General features: G+C 46.2%; 6 protein-coding genes across 6 annotated transcripts; 1 reads left to right on the forward strand and 5 right to left on the reverse strand.

The window, feature by feature from the left end:
• Positions 1-1,160: 1,160 nt before the first annotated feature.
• Positions 1,161-2,247, reverse strand: BJ212DRAFT_70633 (uncharacterized protein). The gene is made up of 4 exons (XM_041343875.1): positions 2,126-2,247; positions 2,036-2,047; positions 1,805-1,980; positions 1,161-1,754 (listed from the first exon to the last, which is right to left on the reverse strand). Exons 3-4 carry the CDS (start codon positions 1,964-1,966, stop codon positions 1,200-1,202), a joined length of 717 nt encoding a protein of 238 aa, XP_041194730.1. The 5' UTR covers positions 1,967-1,980; positions 2,036-2,047; positions 2,126-2,247; the 3' UTR covers positions 1,161-1,199.
• An 834-nt stretch (positions 2,248-3,081) lies between these two features.
• Positions 3,082-7,117, reverse strand: BJ212DRAFT_1567944 (uncharacterized protein; the record flags this gene model as incomplete). Its single annotated transcript, XM_041341995.1, has 14 exons — positions 3,082-3,394; positions 3,450-3,707; positions 3,757-3,906; positions 3,966-4,244; positions 4,302-4,851; positions 4,910-5,071; positions 5,125-5,286; positions 5,341-5,556; positions 5,614-5,720; positions 5,770-5,988; positions 6,036-6,343; positions 6,396-6,759; positions 6,812-6,847; positions 6,887-7,117. The coding sequence occupies 14 exons, from the start codon at positions 7,115-7,117 to the stop codon at positions 3,176-3,178; spliced, it is 3,261 nt and encodes a 1,086-aa protein (XP_041194731.1). The 3' UTR covers positions 3,082-3,175.
• Positions 7,118-9,299: 2,182 nt separating this feature from the next.
• On the reverse strand, positions 9,300-10,960 carry BJ212DRAFT_1343918 (SYF2 splicing factor-domain-containing protein). Its single transcript, XM_041335250.1, has 6 exons — positions 10,750-10,960; positions 10,447-10,696; positions 10,210-10,391; positions 10,027-10,154; positions 9,879-9,975; positions 9,300-9,826 (listed from the first exon to the last, which is right to left on the reverse strand). The coding sequence occupies exons 1-6, from the start codon at positions 10,843-10,845 to the stop codon at positions 9,758-9,760; spliced, it is 822 nt and encodes a 273-aa protein (XP_041194732.1). The 5' UTR covers positions 10,846-10,960; the 3' UTR covers positions 9,300-9,757.
• A 976-nt stretch (positions 10,961-11,936) lies between these two features.
• Positions 11,937-14,586, reverse strand: BJ212DRAFT_1567946 (FAD binding domain-containing protein; the record flags this gene model as incomplete). The annotated part of the gene is made up of 15 exons (XM_041341996.1): positions 14,366-14,586; positions 14,251-14,314; positions 14,141-14,194; positions 14,055-14,090; positions 13,949-14,002; positions 13,669-13,900; positions 13,552-13,608; positions 13,282-13,499; positions 13,161-13,233; positions 13,023-13,109; positions 12,929-12,970; positions 12,824-12,879; positions 12,641-12,768; positions 12,185-12,586; positions 11,937-12,129 (listed from the first exon to the last, which is right to left on the reverse strand). The coding sequence occupies exons 1-15, from the start codon at positions 14,488-14,490 to the stop codon at positions 11,937-11,939; spliced, it is 1,821 nt and encodes a 606-aa protein (XP_041194733.1). The 5' UTR covers positions 14,491-14,586.
• A 1,908-nt stretch (positions 14,587-16,494) lies between these two features.
• On the reverse strand, positions 16,495-19,256 carry BJ212DRAFT_1446201 (uncharacterized protein; the record flags this gene model as incomplete). Its single annotated transcript, XM_041338207.1, has 8 exons — positions 16,495-16,702; positions 16,790-17,403; positions 17,436-17,494; positions 17,654-18,178; positions 18,242-18,257; positions 18,318-18,365; positions 18,655-18,868; positions 19,075-19,256. 8 exons carry the CDS (start codon positions 19,254-19,256, stop codon positions 16,495-16,497), a joined length of 1,866 nt encoding a protein of 621 aa, XP_041194734.1.
• Positions 19,257-19,408: 152 nt separating this feature from the next.
• BJ212DRAFT_1479178 (uncharacterized protein) lies at positions 19,409-20,367 on the forward strand (the record flags this gene model as incomplete). Its single annotated transcript, XM_041339826.1, has 2 exons — positions 19,409-19,801; positions 19,852-20,367. 2 exons carry the CDS (start codon positions 19,409-19,411, stop codon positions 20,365-20,367), a joined length of 909 nt encoding a protein of 302 aa, XP_041194735.1.
• Between the last annotated feature and the right edge of the window lie 11 nt (positions 20,368-20,378).

Genomic DNA, 20,378 nt, shown 5'->3' on the forward strand with positions numbered 1-20,378 from the left:
GCCAAGAATCTACACCTTGGATACCCTAATCAGAAACTCACTCCAAAATGCGAAGGACCCTTCACTATCATTGACATATTATCCCCCATAACCTATTGACTCGCTCTACCCACGCAATGGTGCATTCACCCAGTTTTCCATGCCACACTCCTTTCTCCTTATAAAGAGAATGATACCCACGGCCCTAATCATATTATGCCCACCCCTGATCTTATTAATGTGAAGAAGAATACGAAATAGAAGCCATTGTTGGACACTGAGGCTCTTCTTCTAGATGCCAATATTATGTTAAATGGAAAGGATTCCTGAGTTCCGAGAACGAATGGATGAAGGAAGCAGAACTAGGTAATGCTTCCAATTCTCTCCTTACTTATAAACGATCACATCGTCTTCTTCGATAGTAGTTGGTGCCTACTACCCTTACAATGGGGGTAATGTTACAGTTCCTCTTTTTCTCTTTCACCTCTTCACTTATTCACATTACTAATCATTCTCAGACATTCTATCACATTCCATCATACAATTCCATTTCTATTTTCTGATTCACTATTTACTTTCAAATCTCTGATTCATTTATTAAAGCTCCACTTTAATCTCTCTATATATACTCTATTTCTTATGCTTGTACTCTTTAACTTGACCTACACAGACCAGGGCCTGCAATATACTGCTTAACTTGCATGACTCATGAATAGGTTCACACTTTAGATCATTTGTTTCCATCTAGTCATTCTTACGAACACTGAGCATAACACATACAGAAGTTCAACATTCAATGTTCAATGCTGCATGAGTCATTGGTCACCTGGTGATACCTGATGATAGCATAGAAGATGCCAACTTTGATGACCTGGTTTTTAGCAAGGTTCAGGGAGTAAGCAACACTGGTCAGTCTTGATGGGAGAATGGATGGGAGCTCAGATCATTCTCCAATCCCGACTTACGGCTTTATCAAATGCCACTTTCAAGTTCATTGTATATATTGACAAAAAAATCGCATCTTTGGAGTTCACATCGGGTCGTTTCTGCACAATGACCAAGTTTCTGTGTTGCAAAGAAATTTATTGCATGGACATTTGTACACTGTACAAACTTCGTCAATGCGAGTTTCGAGGATGGTAAGTACAAATACGTAGGCTTTCACACGGTGTGCAGGTAGTAAGAAATCCCATCTAGGCCTTCATGACACGAGGACTGGGTTAGTAGATGCCGGGTATGAGCCGGTACCTGACGACCTTTGCCCACCTCTGCCATTCGTCTCCAAACATTGACTTCACGACCTCCTCCTCTTGATCGATCCTGCGCACGAGGCTTATCACAGCAAACGTTCTCTCCAATAACCATGCCAGCAGAACTGGTTTCACTCCAGGGAGATCTAAGACCCCTGATTGTCTAAGCCACGAAGTTGCGGATCCGTGCAAGACTACCACGCCGATATACTGGAGAATAGTTGCTGAGTAGGAGGGATGGCGTACGACCGAGTATGGTCCATTTGTGACAAGCTGGTGACCCTTGCGGGTGGTGAGCTCGAATGTGAAGAAACGACCGAGGGTCCGAAAACACGACCAGCGGAGGTATCCCGCGGTAACAATAAATGTGGTACCGAGAATGAAAGGACGAGTGATTGACACGTCCTGGATTCTTGAAAGAAATGGACCGATTGTGTTTTGTATCACGCTGGGAAGTGTTTTGGGGTCCGTGATACGAGAGACAGCGAGAACTATTTCTGCCAAAGAAACACCCCAGTAGATTATCTGGGCATAATTCCATCAAAGAGGATCGTGGACAATCCATGAACAGGTACCTTTGTCGTCGGGAGCCCATATTTAATGTGCTGAATGAAGATCCAGTCATTAAAGGTATCGACAATCTCGCCCTTCGATGGGGTGTGCGGGGGAGTGAACGCTACGTGCACAGCGACAGCGGACAAGAAGATGAGTGGGATCTTGAGAAGGGACATTTTCATAAAGAACGTTTGACCTTTTCAGTTAATCGGATCTAGGCAATTAAATAGAAGGCAAAATGAATAACGCGCCTCTTTGATCACCTGTTTTAGTGGGTCGCGAAAACCGCAATAAAACAATTTGGTCAGTCCATGTGATAGGATACATTGGACCGCGCTCACCTTAGAAGCTGCCTTGTATGACTAGCACAGTTGTAGACACAATGAGATAGATGTTAATATAAGACAAAATGAATGACACATCTCTCTGTCGGGTTAGACTACCCGTTCCAGTAGGCCCCGAAGGCGCTCGCTGGTTCTCTTTGATGTCCATTAGATTTCTATATGGGTGCTAATCGGCCTAACAATATCATGATAATAGAACAACAGTCATTTTTGTGCTTACTCGCAGCTGGCGTTTCTTGCTGGCTTCGGTCCTGGGCTGCGAGTCGATCACAGGCGTAGACTTGGCGGGGTTTGCTGCCTGGAGTCCCATCTTCACGGCAAGGGAAGCTGTGTCAGTATGTGTGAGGTCGTTAGATTACGGCATGATAGTGGTGAGAAGTCGAAGAAGATGTCAGGAATCAACGGAAAGTGATCAGATTCCAAATCTGTAGAGATTATGTAAATATTACATAATCCGTTGAATAGGCAAGGTTTCTGTTCGTTGGCAATGGTGTTCGAGGTGGCAGATGGGAATGAAGGTAAAGACTCGAGGCTACGTGTGTTCCGTCCTCTGGTCTTCTGGAGACAAGTTCTACAGTCGCAGACATAGATGGTATTGCTGTCGCCCAGTTTATGTGCGCCAGCTCCGATGGAGTCCATTGTACTGTACTAGTAAGTAGTGCTAGACTTAGATATTTTGATCCAAAACGTGCCCGTGCACACTACATAAATTTGCAAAGTTTGGTTAAACCTTTCGTTACAAATTGCGAGTTCATGATACCATTCACAATAAAATGACCCCTAGATCCACACGGTTTCAAGTACCCTGTTATCAGTCGGACCTTAGTTCCTTCAAACTGAGTCGTACTAGGTGCCTTGTTACCCTTCTGAGCACGCACCAACGGCGTCGACGCGAATTGGTTCCGTCCTTACAATATGTAGACAGGCCAACTGTTCAAACAAGCAAGGGGATTGCCAAACGCTCCTCTGCATATCTGTTGTACAGTGTCGTCTCAAAAAATCTAGAAATATGAATGGCCCAACAGGATCCAAACTTAAAGCAATCATTCATCGAAACATTCCCACCGCCTCCCAATAGTCTACCCATTGCATTGCAGTCGCCGATGACAGAGGCTCCAACTCTTTCACCGTCAGACTGACACACTGGGCCACATCAGTCGCGAACGAGGCAAAACCACCTACTTCTGAGTACATCTCCCCAGACGCTCTGATTGCGATATCCGATCGAGACATCAAACGCATAAAGTCGAGAAGCTTGATAGCAGGCTAGGATAGAAGATCAGGTAGGAAAATATTCAGTTAGAAAATGAAACACGCGTACGATGCGTTTGATATTTGCCTCGCTTGCGTTCTTGGCACCCAATTCGACCTTTTCAAACCACTCCGAGAATGGGATGAGAGGAAGCGGGACGCTTGTGATCCTGCGCTCAAAGATGGCGTCCGCAACAGGTCGCATCAGCGCCCCCCACGCTACCGGTCTCGGATGTACCAGATTCACCGCGATAGAAGGCTCTTCTTCTGCGAAAGCCACATCAAGAATGGCGTTTGATACGGCGTGAGTAGGAATCCACGACAGGAGCTAAACCGCGTGTGTCATTGATGAGTACCCCACGTTGAACCACACTTACCCCTCGGGCTTCCGGGAATACACCCAAACTTACACTCGACTTGACGATGATCGGCAACCAGTCCGTTGTCGACCAAGCTCCTCGTGGAGGTCCTCCCGCTATTTGTCCGATTCTGAATAGGGATGCTGGCAAGTTACTGTTCACGAGGACCTTGTTTAGGGTGGTATTCATCGGATTGATATACTCCCATAAAGTAGTATACGACTTACCATTTCACAAACGTATTTGCTCGCGCCATACCCAAGGCCTTCTGCGACGCTCGCGTCGTACTGTACTTCTTCTGGGAAAGGTCCTTTCGACTTATCCCAGTTTTGCGCAGTTGAGACAGAAGAGGTGAATAAAAAATGCGGCCTCGGATGCCACAGAGAAGATAGAGCCAGGATTATGAGATTGCGTGTTCCCCGAACTTGAGGCTCGAAGGACGACAGCGCCAGGTTAAAGTTGAGTGGCCAGGCGTTGTGAATGATGACAGTGACGGATGTGCAGATCTAGATCGTGTGTTGTTAGCAGACCAGTCTACAGAACGGACTGGAAATAGAGTAAACCTTCTGATACAACTCCTTTTCCAAACCCAGGTCATCACTAGAAGTATCCGTTTCTATATACAACAATTTCTCTGACTGCAGGAGGGTGACATCCAAGCCACGGTCGTCGAATCCATTCTTCTGTCGTTCTTGAATGGATGCAGCGCCTGTAGACGAACGATTGAAGGCATATACCACTGACACGTCCTCGCGCTGTAGCAAAGATGCAAGCAGGTATGAACCAAGGCCGCCCGTGGAACCAGTCAGGATGACCACATGGTTGCTTCGACTGCGTCTATTAACAAGTGTGGTGGAGGCATTTCTGACAGAATCTCCATCGAACCCCACCGAATACTTCTCGATCATGCTCTGGAGCTCAACCTTGAGATCGACCGAGGTTGGACTGTTCCCATGCAATACTGCATGGAGGATGCTTCTTGCGAGCTGGCGAATCGAAGGGCTTAAAAAGATGAAGTTCTGATGAATTTGGGGTGCTGAAGCCTGGACGTTGCGATCTGATGACGACCTGAGAGAACTGATGATTTGGCTTCTGAGGAATGTCGCAGAAAGACTGGAGGTAGGAAGTCAGCAAAGCACGAGTTTTGATTAATGATTGACCATCGGCCCACCTGTCAAAGCCTTGAGCAAAGAAGTCTGTGTCAGGATCGACCGCCTTGCCAGCGTTCACAGAAACGGCAAGGAGCATAAGCCAACTCTCAACGTCCTCCACAGTCCAGTTCGTGGGTAAAGGCACAACGATGCCTGTTCTTCCGCCCTCCACCTTGTCGTATCTGACGCTCATTAATAACATCATTTTTGGACGCTGGTGAAAGCACCTGCTCACAGGGCATTGATCTCCTCTTCGTATATTCGGCTAGCGGCTTTCTTAGCGATGGTCCCTTTTCCAGCTCGAGGCATGGGCTTTTCCCTGCACGTCACAAGAACCATTTCCTTGAAGATTCTGCTGAAGGCAGGGCCCGTCTTGTTCGCTTCCTCTATCTCGGGCCTTCGAGAGCATTCTGAATCACGAAAGTCGCATGCAGTTTTGCAAAGGTCTTACCAAACTCGATTCCTGAACTCCGAAACCCGTACCTCGTCGTTGATGTCGATTTCATGACCCGCTCGTGGCTCTATGAGAACGCCAACGTGGCTACGTCCACGGCCAAAGATGACGGCGCCGTTCACATATGGGTTGGTTCCGATGATGCATTCCATGGGAGCTGGTACTACTTTCTCCCCGAACGAAAGTATCAATACATCATCCTTCCTTCCTGAGCTGCAAGAATAATGTCAGACGATTCCGGAACATGAATAACACAACCATCAGTCATACATCTTCCACAGACCCTCGATCGTTGGATGCTTGATAAATAAATCTGAAGTGGCATAACCCTTGACGTCCGGGAGATTCTCTACTGACACTCGGTACATCGGAGTTGTCTGTGAAGAAGAGTTCACATTGAGCTGATGTATGAAGAGTGAGACGCACCAAAATTTGGCATTCATATGTTTCATCATCCTGATGAACCCATCTGGTCTTGATGTTTGGAATAAAGCGCAGCCAGTCCCAAAGCTTTTTCTCGATCCCATCCCGGAATATAGGAGTGACGGGCCCAATTTCTGTAGAGCCGTAAATAGGGAAGAGATTGATTCCTGCATCCACCAGGGCATTTCCCGTCTTAGAGGCGAGTGGACCGCCGGTATAGAGCTACAGCACCATGAGTCGTTCCTTGCAAAAATAAACTTGTAACATACAACATATTCAAGATTCTTCAAAATATTAATAGTATTGGGAGAAAACGCCAATTGCTCCAGGAAGAAAGGCATGACCCACAAAGCATTCGATCTGGTCTTAAGCACTGACTCTAGGATATTTTGGGAATTGGGTGTTAAAGGGGCCGCTGATGGGTCGTGGAAAGACGTGGGCGGGTAAATAGATACACTGCTCAAGGACACAATAGGTATTAGCACTTGGACCACCACGCCCGAGGTGTGGAACGTTGGAATGGATGCAGCAGCGATACGAAAAGGGGTGAGAACGCCGATGTGATCGACAATGCATGCTGATACCACTCCTGTTAGCACTTTGCTTTATAGATCGTGTCAGTGGCTTACGGCTTGTGCACCAGTCGATGACAGTCTGGTTGGTTGTCGGAATGGCTTTCGGGAAACCAGTGCTGCCAGATGAATGTAGGTAGTATAATATATCGTTCTGAGAAACCCGAAAAGCTTTGGGAGGGTATGGGAGAAAATCCTCGTCTAGAGAACCTGTGCCAAGCGTGGGATATAAATCTTTCAGCGCTGGCATCTCATCACACTGCAGCTGGCTTGCTTCAGTGCCACGAGATACGCTACCCGATTTAACTTCGTCGATCAGGGAACCGAGAGAGTGATGAGTGGTAACTAAGCGACGACACTTTGTTTCTTGCATCATGCTTAAGACTGCCGCCGCTGAACTACGAGGTGACATGGGGAATGGCTTAAAAAGCAACAGTAAGAGATATGTTCAAGCAGAAATAATATTCACATACGACTAGCCCAGCGAAGATGATACCCACAAATACTGTCTGTTAAAGGAGGGTGTCTGAATTGGCGATGATGCCAACCACCTCTTTGTCTGTGCCTGCACGATCCGGTCTAACTTCATGTGCAGCACGATGACAAGCTCGATAGAAGTCTAGGTGTGAGATGGAGACCAGGTCGTTGTTGCCAAGTGTGTTATAAACAAAGAATGCGACGTCCGAGTTATATTGCGCATTGAATTCCAGTAATTCAGGGAGGAACAGGGATCCGTCGAGAGGCGGATGACTGACAGAATTTGGATGTGAAACGACCATGATGTGAATGCTTGACTAGGGCGTTTACAATCCTTTGTGAAGGGCCTTTAGCTTAGAATGTAGAGGATCAAAGAAGTTACGCGTTCATGAAGTCCCCGAGTCCTTTAAGGTGTTACTGAAGTGGAAACCCAGGCCCAAGTGCACCCTAACCGGCCCCCCGAGGGTGTAGGGTATCGCTGCTTTGCACTTGTATACCTACCATAGAAGACAGTACTAGTATCGGATAGATATCAATATAACAAAAAAGACGTACCTCCTTGTCGGCTTTAAAGTTTGGACAGCCCATTCCAGCAAGATGCGAAGACCGTTGCTGGTTCCTTCTGATGGCCATTTAGTTTCCAGTCGAGAGCACACAAGTTCCTGTATGATATGAATTGTAGAATGAGTTTTTATTGGTCTGACAATAATAGAATAACTTACATTGGCTTAGTAGTACTTGGCTAACGGGCCCCGATCAGAGTTTGGACCTACCGAAAAACTATCATGGAACCATCTCTGTTTGGTATAGTCTCGGTCGAACCGAAGCGAGGGACTTTGCCAAAAACACCAACCGAAAGTTAAAAAGCACTTAAGCGAGAACAAGTCACAACGTTATCAAGGTCAATATGATCAACGATAGCGCTCGTATATGATCGGTACGTACATGACCATATCATACATGTCAACATTTAGGGGGCCCTTGGTATAGACAGATGTCCAACTGGACTGACATCTAATAGGTCCTAACCACAGAGTTATTGCATTTTCTGCCAACCACTTTGGCAGGACCATTCTACCAGGCAGATGTCAGAGCAACAGTAACGAAACCAGATATTTTAGGAAGCGGAGAAACCTCCAGCGCAATCGCTTCCTCCATATTCAAGGACGCTCGTCCAGTTCGGCTTCTGGTATTCCTACAACCCGAGGGAACTTCGCTTCGCTTGGAAAACATTAGATTTCAGTTAAGGTCGTTGTACAGAAGTCAGTCGAAGTGACATTTCATTCACTTCGAGAGTCGCGATTCCTGATGGCCCACTGTTTATGGTCAATATGTACACTCGTTCAAGAAGGTCAAATGCCAGTCGGCATCGTGTCGTATCCATCGCGGTCCATGATTTGGAGGGTTTTGGTGTTCCTCCGAGTCTTCGTAGATGTGCTTTCATATCCAGCGCTGCGCGTCGCGTCGCGCGGTAGAAGATCCATCGATGCCGGCAGGACCTCGACTGAATTTTACTTACCTAGGGAATGTTATAACCTGCAAGTGATTACTGCGCGGCTCGTCTTGCGAAAGTAAAAGAGGATTGATATTCAGTTATACTTTGCTCTAACTTGACTTGACTTAATACCCACAATTGCTTTATGCGCCATATATCCTTGTACAACATGCAGTGAGATCATGGTCCACCTCGGCTTTAGGAGTTGAAAAGGAGAATGACTCATAGCAGGAAATCAGTCCGATAAGGGGTGCAGTTATGCGCAACGCGTGCGCTCGATATTGCCGCCGCCGACAACTGCCAGGACCATGGTTTTAGCCCAAGTATTAAGTACTTGAGCGAACATTCGAATCAGTACTGCTTACTGCAGGTGCGAGAAATGCTCACCATTTGTGTCGCTTCCGACTCGCAAGTGTGACGACGTACTACATACATTGCTGTGTATTGGGTGTGTTCCAGGTGACGCCTGAGTGGGACTGCGCATTTATGCGGCAAGAAATTGTACTGACGTTGTCGACGGGAGAACGGATTGGAGTTCAAACTATTCTCCCGGCGACGTCCTTGAAAACCCCTCCACAGAATCGGTGGTAGAACCCTAAGAGATCATGATGATATCGGCAGTTTGAATGGAAACATTTACGAAAAAAATTTCAAAGAACACGACTTGATAAACGTCGTTTCCACATACTATCAAATTTCTGTGCTGCAAAGAACAATCTCGCCGCATGGAAATTTGAATAATGTGTGGACTTCATCAATGTGAGTATCGAGCTCATTGATTATGTTGATACTGTTTCTAGAATCCAGATTGACGGGCTGCATTTTGTCGGATGGCCTGAGTGAGTAGCCTTGGTTGGCGTTGCACACTGCAACGAGCTCGCAGATCATAAGCTTTAAGCGCTTAAGCTATAATCGCGGACTGCGGGGTTTGAAACCGATGGTTAAAAACTTCAGGCTCACTTTGCAGCTTGCTTCGTATTTTCTGTTTTCTACAGTCCCGCCGCTAGCCTCAACTTTCAAGTAAGTGATCCTATCCATCATATTCTATGTTCGATTCTACTTGGTCCTTTTGATGAATAAATATCACATTCAAGCTCAACAGTCTTATGGACCTCTGTGTCTAGCTGCTGACTACCATTACTTCTGCAATTCTGACACTTATCAGGCATTCCAAGACCGTCATTTGATCAAGTACTAACGTTCGTTCTTTTAGGCATCAACTGTACCTCTTTGTCCCCTGGTCCGCTTGCGTTTAGAGCATTACATGTATTATTATGTTGTTGTGGCTGGCCATACTGAATCTACTGCTTTGATTCCGTTTACACCATATCCTGAGTTGCGTATCAACAGTATAAATCTTCATATTGTTACAGGATGCGAGTACTCGAGTAGATGTATATGGTCTGAATACAAGTGCAGCGAGGGGATTGAATAGCACGGTCCATGATCATAGTGCTGTTCCCCGCTCGAAACTAGCCCGAATCTCGGAGGTATATTTGTCGTAGTACCGCGCAATCTGTTGCTCCTCATTAGCTTACATTTCAAGAACACGATGTGCAATGACATACCTTTTTGTTGAACACCCGATTCCGCTCATTGATGTAGGTAATGTCGCCCTCATCCTCATTGAGTCTCTTTCGCGAGAATTTGCCCTTCTTGTCAATGCTACGGCACCATGTCAGTGCTGCAGAGGAAACCAATCATACAGCAACGTACTCTCTGTTGATCTTGCCAACCACTCTATCGATGGCGTCTTCAGTAGGCTTGTTGTCGGCGTACAGTAGAGTATTGGCATCTCTGTAAAAGCTCTCTGCAGCCATCCGTTGTTCAGGTGATGGAACCACCTGAGAATGTACATCATAAGAAATACAATACAATGGAAGGCTCGGCAACACTCACCTGGCCGCCTGAAGGATCAAAGGTTGTAAGAGCAGATGATGATGGCGTGCTGCTCCCAGACTTTGAAAGAGACCCTGGTGCCAATCCCAGCACGGCTTCTTTCTGTCGGTTGTATGCAACGAGGTCAGGTTTAATAAGGTCAAGGTCTTTCTTGTAGCGCCGTCGAGCCGCGTGAACATCATCTACACAAGAATATCCGATGAGTGTCATCACGCAATGAATAGCATAAACCCCTACCGTGAAACTCATAGTCCGCTCTCCGTGCCTTCCTCGCCTTTTTCTTTTCCCAATTATCATTCTCTTCTATCGTCCATTCCCAATTCTTCTGCCGCTCCACATCCTCTCCCCGATCCTCAGCTTCAGCCTGCGTGCGTAATACCTCCGCAAGTTTCCGCTGTCGTTCTAACCGTGCAGTATCCCTCGCTGTCATTTTGGCTTTGGAAGACTCTTCAATGAGGGAGGCGCGATTCGCTTTCGTCGTTGAACGCTGTAGAAAAGTGGGTAAGGGATAAAGAGTATGATGCAGAGAGGACCACGCACCATCTTCGCTCTCAGCTGCTCCATTTTTGCTTTTCTCTCACCTATCGTCATCGTGCCTTCTTCTGTCGTCTTCTCTTGGCCGCTATCTGAAGTCATTTGTTGAGCGCAAGTGAGCAATGCTGGACCACGAACTGCCACTATGTTAAACGTCGCTTATGTAAGCCCAAACTAGAATGGGGCCGATCATATGGTGTACGTAGGAACATTCTCAAAATGAAAGGTAACCGGCCGTTGGCAATACTACATAGCCCATGACATGTATACCAGTCGCTTCCAAGGGATCTCCACTGCTTTCTCCAAAAATTCTACTGCACCTTCAATCATCACGATGCCATAAGTTTGCTACTGGATGACAAGCACCACCGCCACCTACCGGCGCTACTTCTCGCCTCAGACGAGGATGACAGGCACGATGGCCGACTTCGAGGCTGGGTGGTTTTATAGGTCTTCAAAGAAGAGCAGTCATATCCCCTGGTCTCTATACGTGACTCTAGCCAGAAATGCTACGGTATATTCAAAAATCCAACCCTTGACTCGGAAGTCTTGCAAGGGTACCTTTATCGTGATATGAAATATTCACACAAACGCTTTTTATAGTCTCCCTCTGAACAGCTTGGCGCACTCAATTTGCAATCGACCGACTCTGATATTGCGAGCTAGCCTTGATGCCATCCTACCCATTTATCGGAATCTGTCACTCAATATTCTCACTTCGTTGGTTTCCGAGAGAGCCCATGGCATACCCGTCAGTATCTCCAGTCTCAACACATCACCACGTCATGGTCAGCTCCTTCCTGTGCATCACATACAAATTTATTCTGACCACTTTCACAGGCATGCTAGCGGAGGTGTATATGTAAGACGACCTCAACTCTCCCTCGCTTCACTTGTCAGATTTATTCTTAAATCAGTAGGAGTCGGTATTGGTAGTTCTTACTCCTCGTTGACTGTTCAGGCAAGCTCGGCTCTTCGAGACATGATCCTCCCCTTCAAAGGTGTGAATTGCCATCGCCTCTGCGTCAGCAACTCATCTCCAGAAAGGAGTGAAGAATAGTGCGTTGTACCATAGCGTGCACAAGTGAGAAGGTCTGGTTTGAGGATGTGGAAATAGCTAGAAGGATTTCAATTTCAGATAGGAACTAATGGTACTTTGAAGTAGCGAAGCCGTATTTGAGGAAAATTTATCGTTAAGCCTCAGCGGGAATCTTCATGAAAGACGCGAAATACGCATCAAGGTCCCCAACGCGATCCAGTGGCGCGATGACTCCAACATAGCCATCAGGACGAACAACAACCAGAGCGCCCTCAGGTCCCACTCCATAATATGAGTAACCTTCTCCCCCGAAGCTACCAGTGGGATCAGTGTCATCGATAAACACCCTAAGAGCACTTCGATCAATGTCATCGTACTTCATACAGATAGGCAAGCACTTACCTTGACCAATGAGAGCGAAGAAGTGTAGGGAGTTGAAATAGATTAAATGTTTCCTTCCGGCCTTTGCTGATCGTGATGATGTCAAATCGTGAGTTCTCATGTGTCGCGTAACGGTTTAGAAAGCTCTCGTGTTTCTGCATGTCCGTGACCATCGACTCAATCCTCGCTTGCTGAAGCGGATCGCTGAAATCACCAGTAAAAACAAGTAACTTAAAGAGGAAGTCCGAAGGGAGAAGGTCCTGGAGCTCGAATGGCCATGCGTCTGCCGCACGCATGAATTTGTATGGAGGGACACGTTTACCGAGGACGAGACCACTAGCCAGTTCCTGGTTTCTGTCGTTTACTGCAACTGAAGGTTGATAATGTACCCCGATGCCACTGGTGAAATCTGTTTGGAAAGTCCTGAGACCTCGCAGGATCAGTAAAAGGACATGACTGATGGTGGCATAATCTCACTTCAAGAAATGATCGGGCGAAACCCCGTCGCTGTTCTGCTCAGTCAAGGGCTTGTCACAGCAAAGGGTGGACCACATTTTATCAAACGCGATCAGGTCTAATGCGAATTGACGGCGCTCTGATTCATACTATCGGCAGGGCGTGAGTAAGTAGTCAAACAGTTGCACGACTCGAAAAACTTGCCGTTGACAAAAGGGATATGTCTGCCCACCCACGAGCAACTAGGGCAATTTTCCAAGCTGACAAAACGATTAAGCTCGATCGTGATAACAGGAAAAGGAGACATACCTAGATTATGGCTATCGTTGATACTTGCGTTCATGCCTTGTCCTAAAAGTTCCATTGTAACCAGACCAGGAGGAGCCGGATTTAAGACGCTTACCTGCTTTCGGAGAGTGCGTGTGGCAAGCATCACCAGCAATAAATACGCGATTGTTGATGGAATACTTTGAGGCTACTCGTTGTCCGACTTGAGCAAAAATGTCAACAAATACGAATTCATAGCTAGTAAGATGCATACCGCTATATATTGTCCACCATATAAATTCACTCTTCCGGGTGAGTTTGTAAGGTACAATCGATTTTTGGGCAGTCTGAAGGGAATATTGATGACTGTTGATCATATAGTGGATATCGCTTACTTCAAGAATCTGCTCTGGACCCATTTTCCCCTTGTCTACCCTGCCTGTCATCGGATTGATGACATCTTTGTCCTTTAGTTGTATATAAATGCGAATGCGATCTTGTTCTCGAGGAACAAAAATAACTGAGCCATGGTTAGAATGTATAAGGGCCTTGTTCCTGACATCCGGGAAGTCGGTGTCAGGGGTGACCATGTCCACGACACCCCAGATGGAATCTATCGATCGAGACTGAGCTTGCTGAGAATTCTAAGTGATCAACATTCTTACCAGACTGTTCCCCATCCATCGTAATATCGACTTGTTTACGGATCCATGAGTGAGCGCCTATCAAGGAAAATGATTATATTGCCTGGATAGGCCTGGAATGACATCTTTGGAACGCACCATCACAACCAACAACAAATTTAGCATGGACAATTTCTTCTTGTGGTTCGTCCTCAGATTTGTCCAGTCTTTGGAGCACAACACAAACTGGATATGATGTAGGATCTGCCAATTCATTTTCATCCTTGGAGAGCTCTATTGAAGTTGGTATCGTCGATCGTTGAACCTCAACGCCGAGCGGTGTCATGGAATCTATGAAAATGTCTTGAATGGCTCCTTGATGGAGCGCAGCCTTGATCTCATTCAGCTAATGTAATTTCTGTCCAATTTATCAACACACCTCGAATGGGTATCTTGCAGACGGAGCTGTCACGCTTGCTATTCTGCCAGTGAGCTAATGGCGGAAATTCAGTGAATATCCTTCGTTGATAGCGGAATTTACGAACCTCAATACCGCCGGTCGCAGAAGGGTTGTAGAAGGACTGAGATGCGATGAATCGTATATCCTGCAAGCCCACTTTGAAAGGCATACCGCTAGATGGAGTTGGCAAGACTCCCTCAGAAGGCGCTCTGCAAGTCCATAACTCTATGTCCAACTTGTTAATACTGAGTCTTAGTCAGTCGACAAGGGAGCATTTTCACCTGTAAAACTTCAGTAGTGCGAGGTGTAATTCCATCACCCTCGCCAGTAGTTAGTTTGACAGCCCTAACAGAAGGTTAAGTTAAAAGCAGGAATGAAAGGGATCGACCCACAGACTTTTGATCGACGATCCGAACATTGACTCTCGCATTTGCCAAGGCATTCGCGCACATGAGCCCAGCAGGGCCAGCACCAATAATGAGAACGTCGACTTCAGAGTGGCGTACAAACGGAACAGGCATTACAACTTAGCGATGGGAGGAAATATAGAGGTGTGTGTCTTAATACAAGGGGTGCAGGTCCACAATCTTCAAGAGAGCGTTCTTAAGGATGGCGCAGTGCTACTCACGATAGAATAAATAGAAATCAGTCGCGCCAACTGTCCCTGGAGCCATGTTGGCTACTTGCCAACCGGTCTGGTAAAGCTGGTTGTGCCTGGTCCACTGCACAACTCCAGGGTATCCGGAGATGTGATTTAGATCTGATGACACAGTTTGAATTCAATAGCACATGAAAACTGACGTCACTAAAGCGGCATGATGCATGCGTTACTCAGGCTGCAGATGGCCAACATGATGCAGTAGTGTGATCTGGCCATCTGGGTACTATCTTTGATATCGGATACATACGTGTTTGATTGCACTGACCCTGAATGTGGAGCAGGGTGGAGCCAATCGAGTGAGCCAGGCTCGTTTGTATGCAAATGGGGGAAGTAAAGGTCAATCATCAGCGAACAACGCAAACATCGAATGCGATTCTCCAGACGGCGGCAAAGCGACAAAAAGCTTACATACCGCTCCTGCGTATCGATGGATTGTTCCCCCATGCTGAGGTATTGCCTCCGGGTCGTCGAAGTCGAGTACCGTGAATAGCGCGGGAGCTCATCATCATTAGATGTGATTTGTTCACCAAAAAAAACGGACGAATGATGAAGAATAGGACTAAACATTTATTTTTGGGAGTAGCAAATATACAGACTAATGTCGGAAAAAACCTAAGGGCCATTACAATGCCGCCGGGTTAAGAAGGCCGGAAATTTTCTTCCTTTTTTTTAGACAAGCGGTGTGTATCGGTAGCAACTGAGTTCTACATACGCGCTATAGCGGGGTTTCTAGGAAACTCCGGTCCGAGGGAAAATGCGTTTATGCACTCCTCATCTGCAAAACCACTGAAATGAACGCTCAAGTTACGCGCGTTACGGACGCTTACGACGTCACTAGTGAACTCATGCGATTGGTGGAGATGTTGAATGCCAATATTACTCACCATATCTGGTTGATAAAACTCAAGCCCAGTTATCTTCGGTTGATAAGATGCGATTGCTCGGATATGCAATATGGTAGATGTGAATACAATTGCCACATGCTGATCAAGCTACTATCTATACAAACTCGGTACTGAATGCATGATAACTCTCCTTGTCCGCAAAGTTATTCAAAAAGAAATGCTCGTAGTGTTCTAAGCAAATTGCAGAGGACACACCATCGGCCACTGCCTCACCATAAACAGGTATCAGTTCAACTGCATGTATTACATCTACCACTCGTACGACAGCCCCCTCCCTATACCGGTTACCATTTTGATCCTGCATGTATGCGCGCTCCACAGTCCACATAGCAAGTTCAGGATGCTCATCAGGGCTGGAGATGAAGCGGAAGCATTGGACGTAGAGAAGTGGGTTGGAGAGATATGATGGCAGTTCCAGGTTAGAACCTCATCAAACAACTGGCTGAAAAATGACTCGAACTTGTGCGACGTAACTTGCTGTATATGATATCAGTAGGGCTAGAATATAGGGGCATAGAATAAACATACTCGTTTTGCCATTGATGTTACAGTGCCCCACTCTTTTTCCCATCATCACTGTGGACTCCTATATGGCTGTACTTCTAATGCTTCCTTTTCACTGTGCTGACTCCTCATGGTCTCTCTTATCTCTGACTCATACCTTGTTTTCCCATGAACCTTCCATTTCTAGTACTAGTTACCCTTTGCCCAGCTTGGTCTGTGCACGATTCCTTTATGTATATAAACCCTAGTTACCACTTGTATTTTCTCTAACTTGAATCTACTCGGTTCTCTCTGATACTTGAACTCTAGCTCCTTGGGAAGGAGGCTAGCCATCTGTCCCATTTGGACTCTAGATCCTGCGGGAGTCTAGACAATTGCTCCTGAGGGAGGCATTGACTCAATAAGGCTTAGTCCTTGATCAACCTTGATCTTGATTCCTTTATTGGAACGACGCTCTATCCGAGTTTGTAACAATTGATGCCCATGGTGTCAATGAGAATGGTGTCGCAATTGCTGAGGGGGAAATCATTGCTTGGGGGGTATGCTTGCACCACCCTGCTTGGCATGATGACACATTGCTGAAAGGCTGAGTGAAGCTGGAGCCAAAACTTGTTCCACACCTGGTAATGTCCATATTTGGGGTCCCAGCAAGTATGTTCGCCACTAGACAGTGATGACTGAGCAACAAAGTCAATGAGGGAACGATCAAAGTTGGGGAGTGTGTATTTTATGCATATTTCAGCCGGTGACAGTGATTTGTAGTCTGGAGTGATATTGACCTGAAAAGTGGTCTGCACATCTCCAGAGAAGATACCCTTGAGAAAGTGGTTATGGACTGGTTGGGGACCACAAACTGACTTGACTTCATCAGGGAGAACACGGGATACCCACGCGAGTGCAGGATTAGTAATTGCAACCTCCTCCTCCTCAGCGTGCATGGCATTGACCAATGATACCCCATGAAAACTCAACAGTGCATACAGGTCAAAAATCTCCATATATTCCTGGCAGTTAAGAAGTTGCACGCACTGTTCTGTAAAATCTTTGCTTTGCCGAGCCATCCATGAGAAAAGATCCTTACAATGTGTGATCAGCAAGCATTCTGTTGTATCAGCTGAGAATTGCATCAAAGTGCCTAGTCGCTGGACAGTACCCTTAAAGCTTTGCAATAGCTCAAGTTTGGGAATAAAAAAATCCTCTTTGACACCTTTCTTCCCCTTCCTTGCTTCAGCCTCAATAATAGCACCCTTGCAAACGTGAAAGTCTGAAAGAGCCTGCTCCATTGACCGAAGTGTTTCAGGTGAGTGAACTGAGTTCTGTGCAAGGTAGATGAACTCCACGATGGCATGGATTGCATGAACAAACTGGGTAAAGCGGCACCTGCAATCAAGGCAACGATAGTGCATTGTATTTCTCTGTACTCGCAACCCATCATTTGCTTGACGTGTGTGACACCTTTTGTGAAGTGGCGCATGCCAACCTGCTTGTGCTGGACAATGAAGCAGTTATCAAGCTCGTGAGCTCCTACAGCCTCCTTGGTCCATTGGAGCAGATGATCAGCAAAAAATTTAAAGCATGTATGCAGTATTTCACTGGCAAGGAAGACAGACGGACATGTGTAAATCCAGTCATGCCAGTACAGCATGTGAACTCTGGACAGGTTAACAGCCTTGGCTGCCTTCTGGAACTTGTCAAGATCCCAAGGATCAACTTTGTGGGAGATGTCGACAATGCATTGTAGCATATGCTTCCCAGTACGAGGGGGGTGAAGTGTCCCATCGCCAAAATCCCCTTGCACCGCCATGGTCAGGGGGGATGTGTTTTTCATGACTGCAACAATCATAGAGGCCTCTGGTAGGTCACATACATGAGCAATGAGGGGTGTAAAAACATAGTGAATGTATCTGGAAGGGTCAGGCATGAAACATCCATCTAATGCAGTGGCCTTAAGGCTGGCGAGAACGAGGTCCATGCACTTATGCCATAACCGCGCCTGGAGAATGCTTTGATAGTCTGGATGGACGCGGAACTTTGCAATTGGCATGTAAGCAATACACCGCCAAGCTCGCAAGGTTGCTTTGGAGCAAATATCTGAATCAATGTTGCCAATAGTTAGGAAGACCAGGTGCATTTCAAGTCCTCCAGTGATTCACATTACATGAGTCTTATCGGATCCCAAGATTATCAGCACTTGAGTTGCACCTACAGGGAGATGGTCCTAGAAAATCGCGAAGTCAATCTGTGATTTAGTAGGAATGGACTAACAGAGTGAGCCAACCTGGATTTTCCATGCCATATCAGTGCTCATATAATCTCCATATTTACACTGATTTCCGATATTGACGACATGTGGAGTATAGGTCATGTGGTTTGCAAAGGTTGGATCACTGAAGAGTTGTTTGATGACTTCTAGTGCATCACACCAGATGAGCTCAATGGGATGGATTGTTTTGTAGCCTGAAAATTCCATTTTAGAGGCCTTCCACTCCGTAAAGCAAGGGAGTGAGTCCATCCAGTCTAATAGTTGATCTTTCGTAGTGAAAGATGGTTTTTCACAAGGACTGTTGAACTATGAATGAAGTTAATAAGAGTGAGGATACAGCTTGGACATTTACCCATTTCAGCCTCAGAAACTTGATCATTTGGGTCTGGGTGAGGTTTTCAACCATGAACTTCCCTAACTCCCATTCATCTTCATCTTGGAAAGGGTAGTAATGGTTGATTTTCTGCCGATACGCATATGTATCATCTTCCAGCCTATCAAGCATGTTTCTGCCAACACCGAAGATGTATCCAGCTTTCAGGTGACTAGTATAAGTAGTGGGTGTCCTATCACTTCCACATCGATGGAGTGCAGGAGGGACAGGTAATTCTTGCAGTCATGCTTCATATGGCCAACAAGTAGGCTCTGAATTAAGATGCAAAATCAGCGCCTCGATGGATGGAAAGTCTCCCAATTTGCAGTTAGGACATAACCTGCCAAATGTATGTGCACATCAGTATTGCAATCAAGCCCAACAGAACTTGATACTCACATCATATAGCTTTGATTTGGATTTGCTGCTGCCCAGTCTGTGATTGGACGAGTTTGACTGGCATGCAAACCTGCAAAGTCTTTCAAAGTCCACATACAATGCATCTCCACAGTATACTGCGCCAGCCTGATAGCAGTGCAGTTAGCAGTGCACTCGTATTCTGTAGGTCGCCTGTGAGACATCGATGGAATTTGCGCCCTCATCTCCTGTCTCCTCTCCTCCTTGATCAAGCAGTCCTGCCCCAACCAACTCAAGCTTGGTGACTCGTGTCGAACCAATTCCCTTTGATTTTTCAAAGAAGACAATCCACTCTACCCATGAATCCCCTCACTGGATGACCTCTGACATATGTTCTGGTTCTGATGCAGGTTCTCCCCGGGCTCCCCTCTCCCCGGTAGATGAGGTGCCTAGACCTCATCAGGCAAACCAGAGTATATTATACAATGTACCTAAATCTCCAAGTACGAAGTGGAGCATACTGCACAGGCATTTCCTTAAATCTCCCTCTCACCATGGAAAACCTGGCCTCAAATCTCCTTCCCAGCATGGAAAATCCCCCACGAAACTCTTCGCATCTCCTTCCCATCATGGGCAGTACCTATGCGAGCAAATGTCTCAGAAACACATTCCATATGCTTTCCATCCAGCTCCACTGGAGCTTCAATTTGCAGCCCGTGTATCAGGACAAGGATCTAGGCCAGAGTTCATGGCTGAAGAAATCCATCAGGTATGTTTCTTATTATTGAATATTTTTAGACATTATCTGATAGGTCAAAGTGGGAGGAAATAATTTCTAAGGGCTTCTCGAATTTGAGCCTCGCAACATTGTACCAACTGTTTAAATCAAAGCTTGCTGGCCAGGAAGCTACACACCAACATCTTGTAACAACAACATGGGAGCTTGAGGCATCAGAGTGGTACACGACATTCCTGGATGGCTTGTATCGTGAGAACAAAGATCATCTCCTCTTCAGTGATGAAGAGTTGAAACGAATCAGGAATGTTTTCACTGACTGGTCACAAGAAGAAATTGACGACAATGTGAATTACCTTCAAGCCATTTATGATGACAACTGCGAGATACTTCGCACTGTCACTGCCCAAGCAGATGTACTCAAGAAACACTTAGGCTCATGTGCATCAGAAGATGTATTGGGTTCCATGGGGAAGTCTTCCCATTATCCGCAATTCGTCGGTAAACCCAGTCTGTCTTCTGATACAGATGATAGCATGGATGATGATGAGGGAACTGATGATGATGACAATGAGGAAGATGATTGTATCCATGGCTAGTTGCAGTCGCC

Source organism: Suillus subaureus, assembly GCF_016647635.1.
Source record: "Suillus subaureus strain MN1 chromosome Unknown BJ212scaffold_10, whole genome shotgun sequence".
In the NCBI taxonomy this organism is placed as follows: Eukaryota; Fungi; Basidiomycota; class Agaricomycetes; order Boletales; family Suillaceae; genus Suillus; species Suillus subaureus.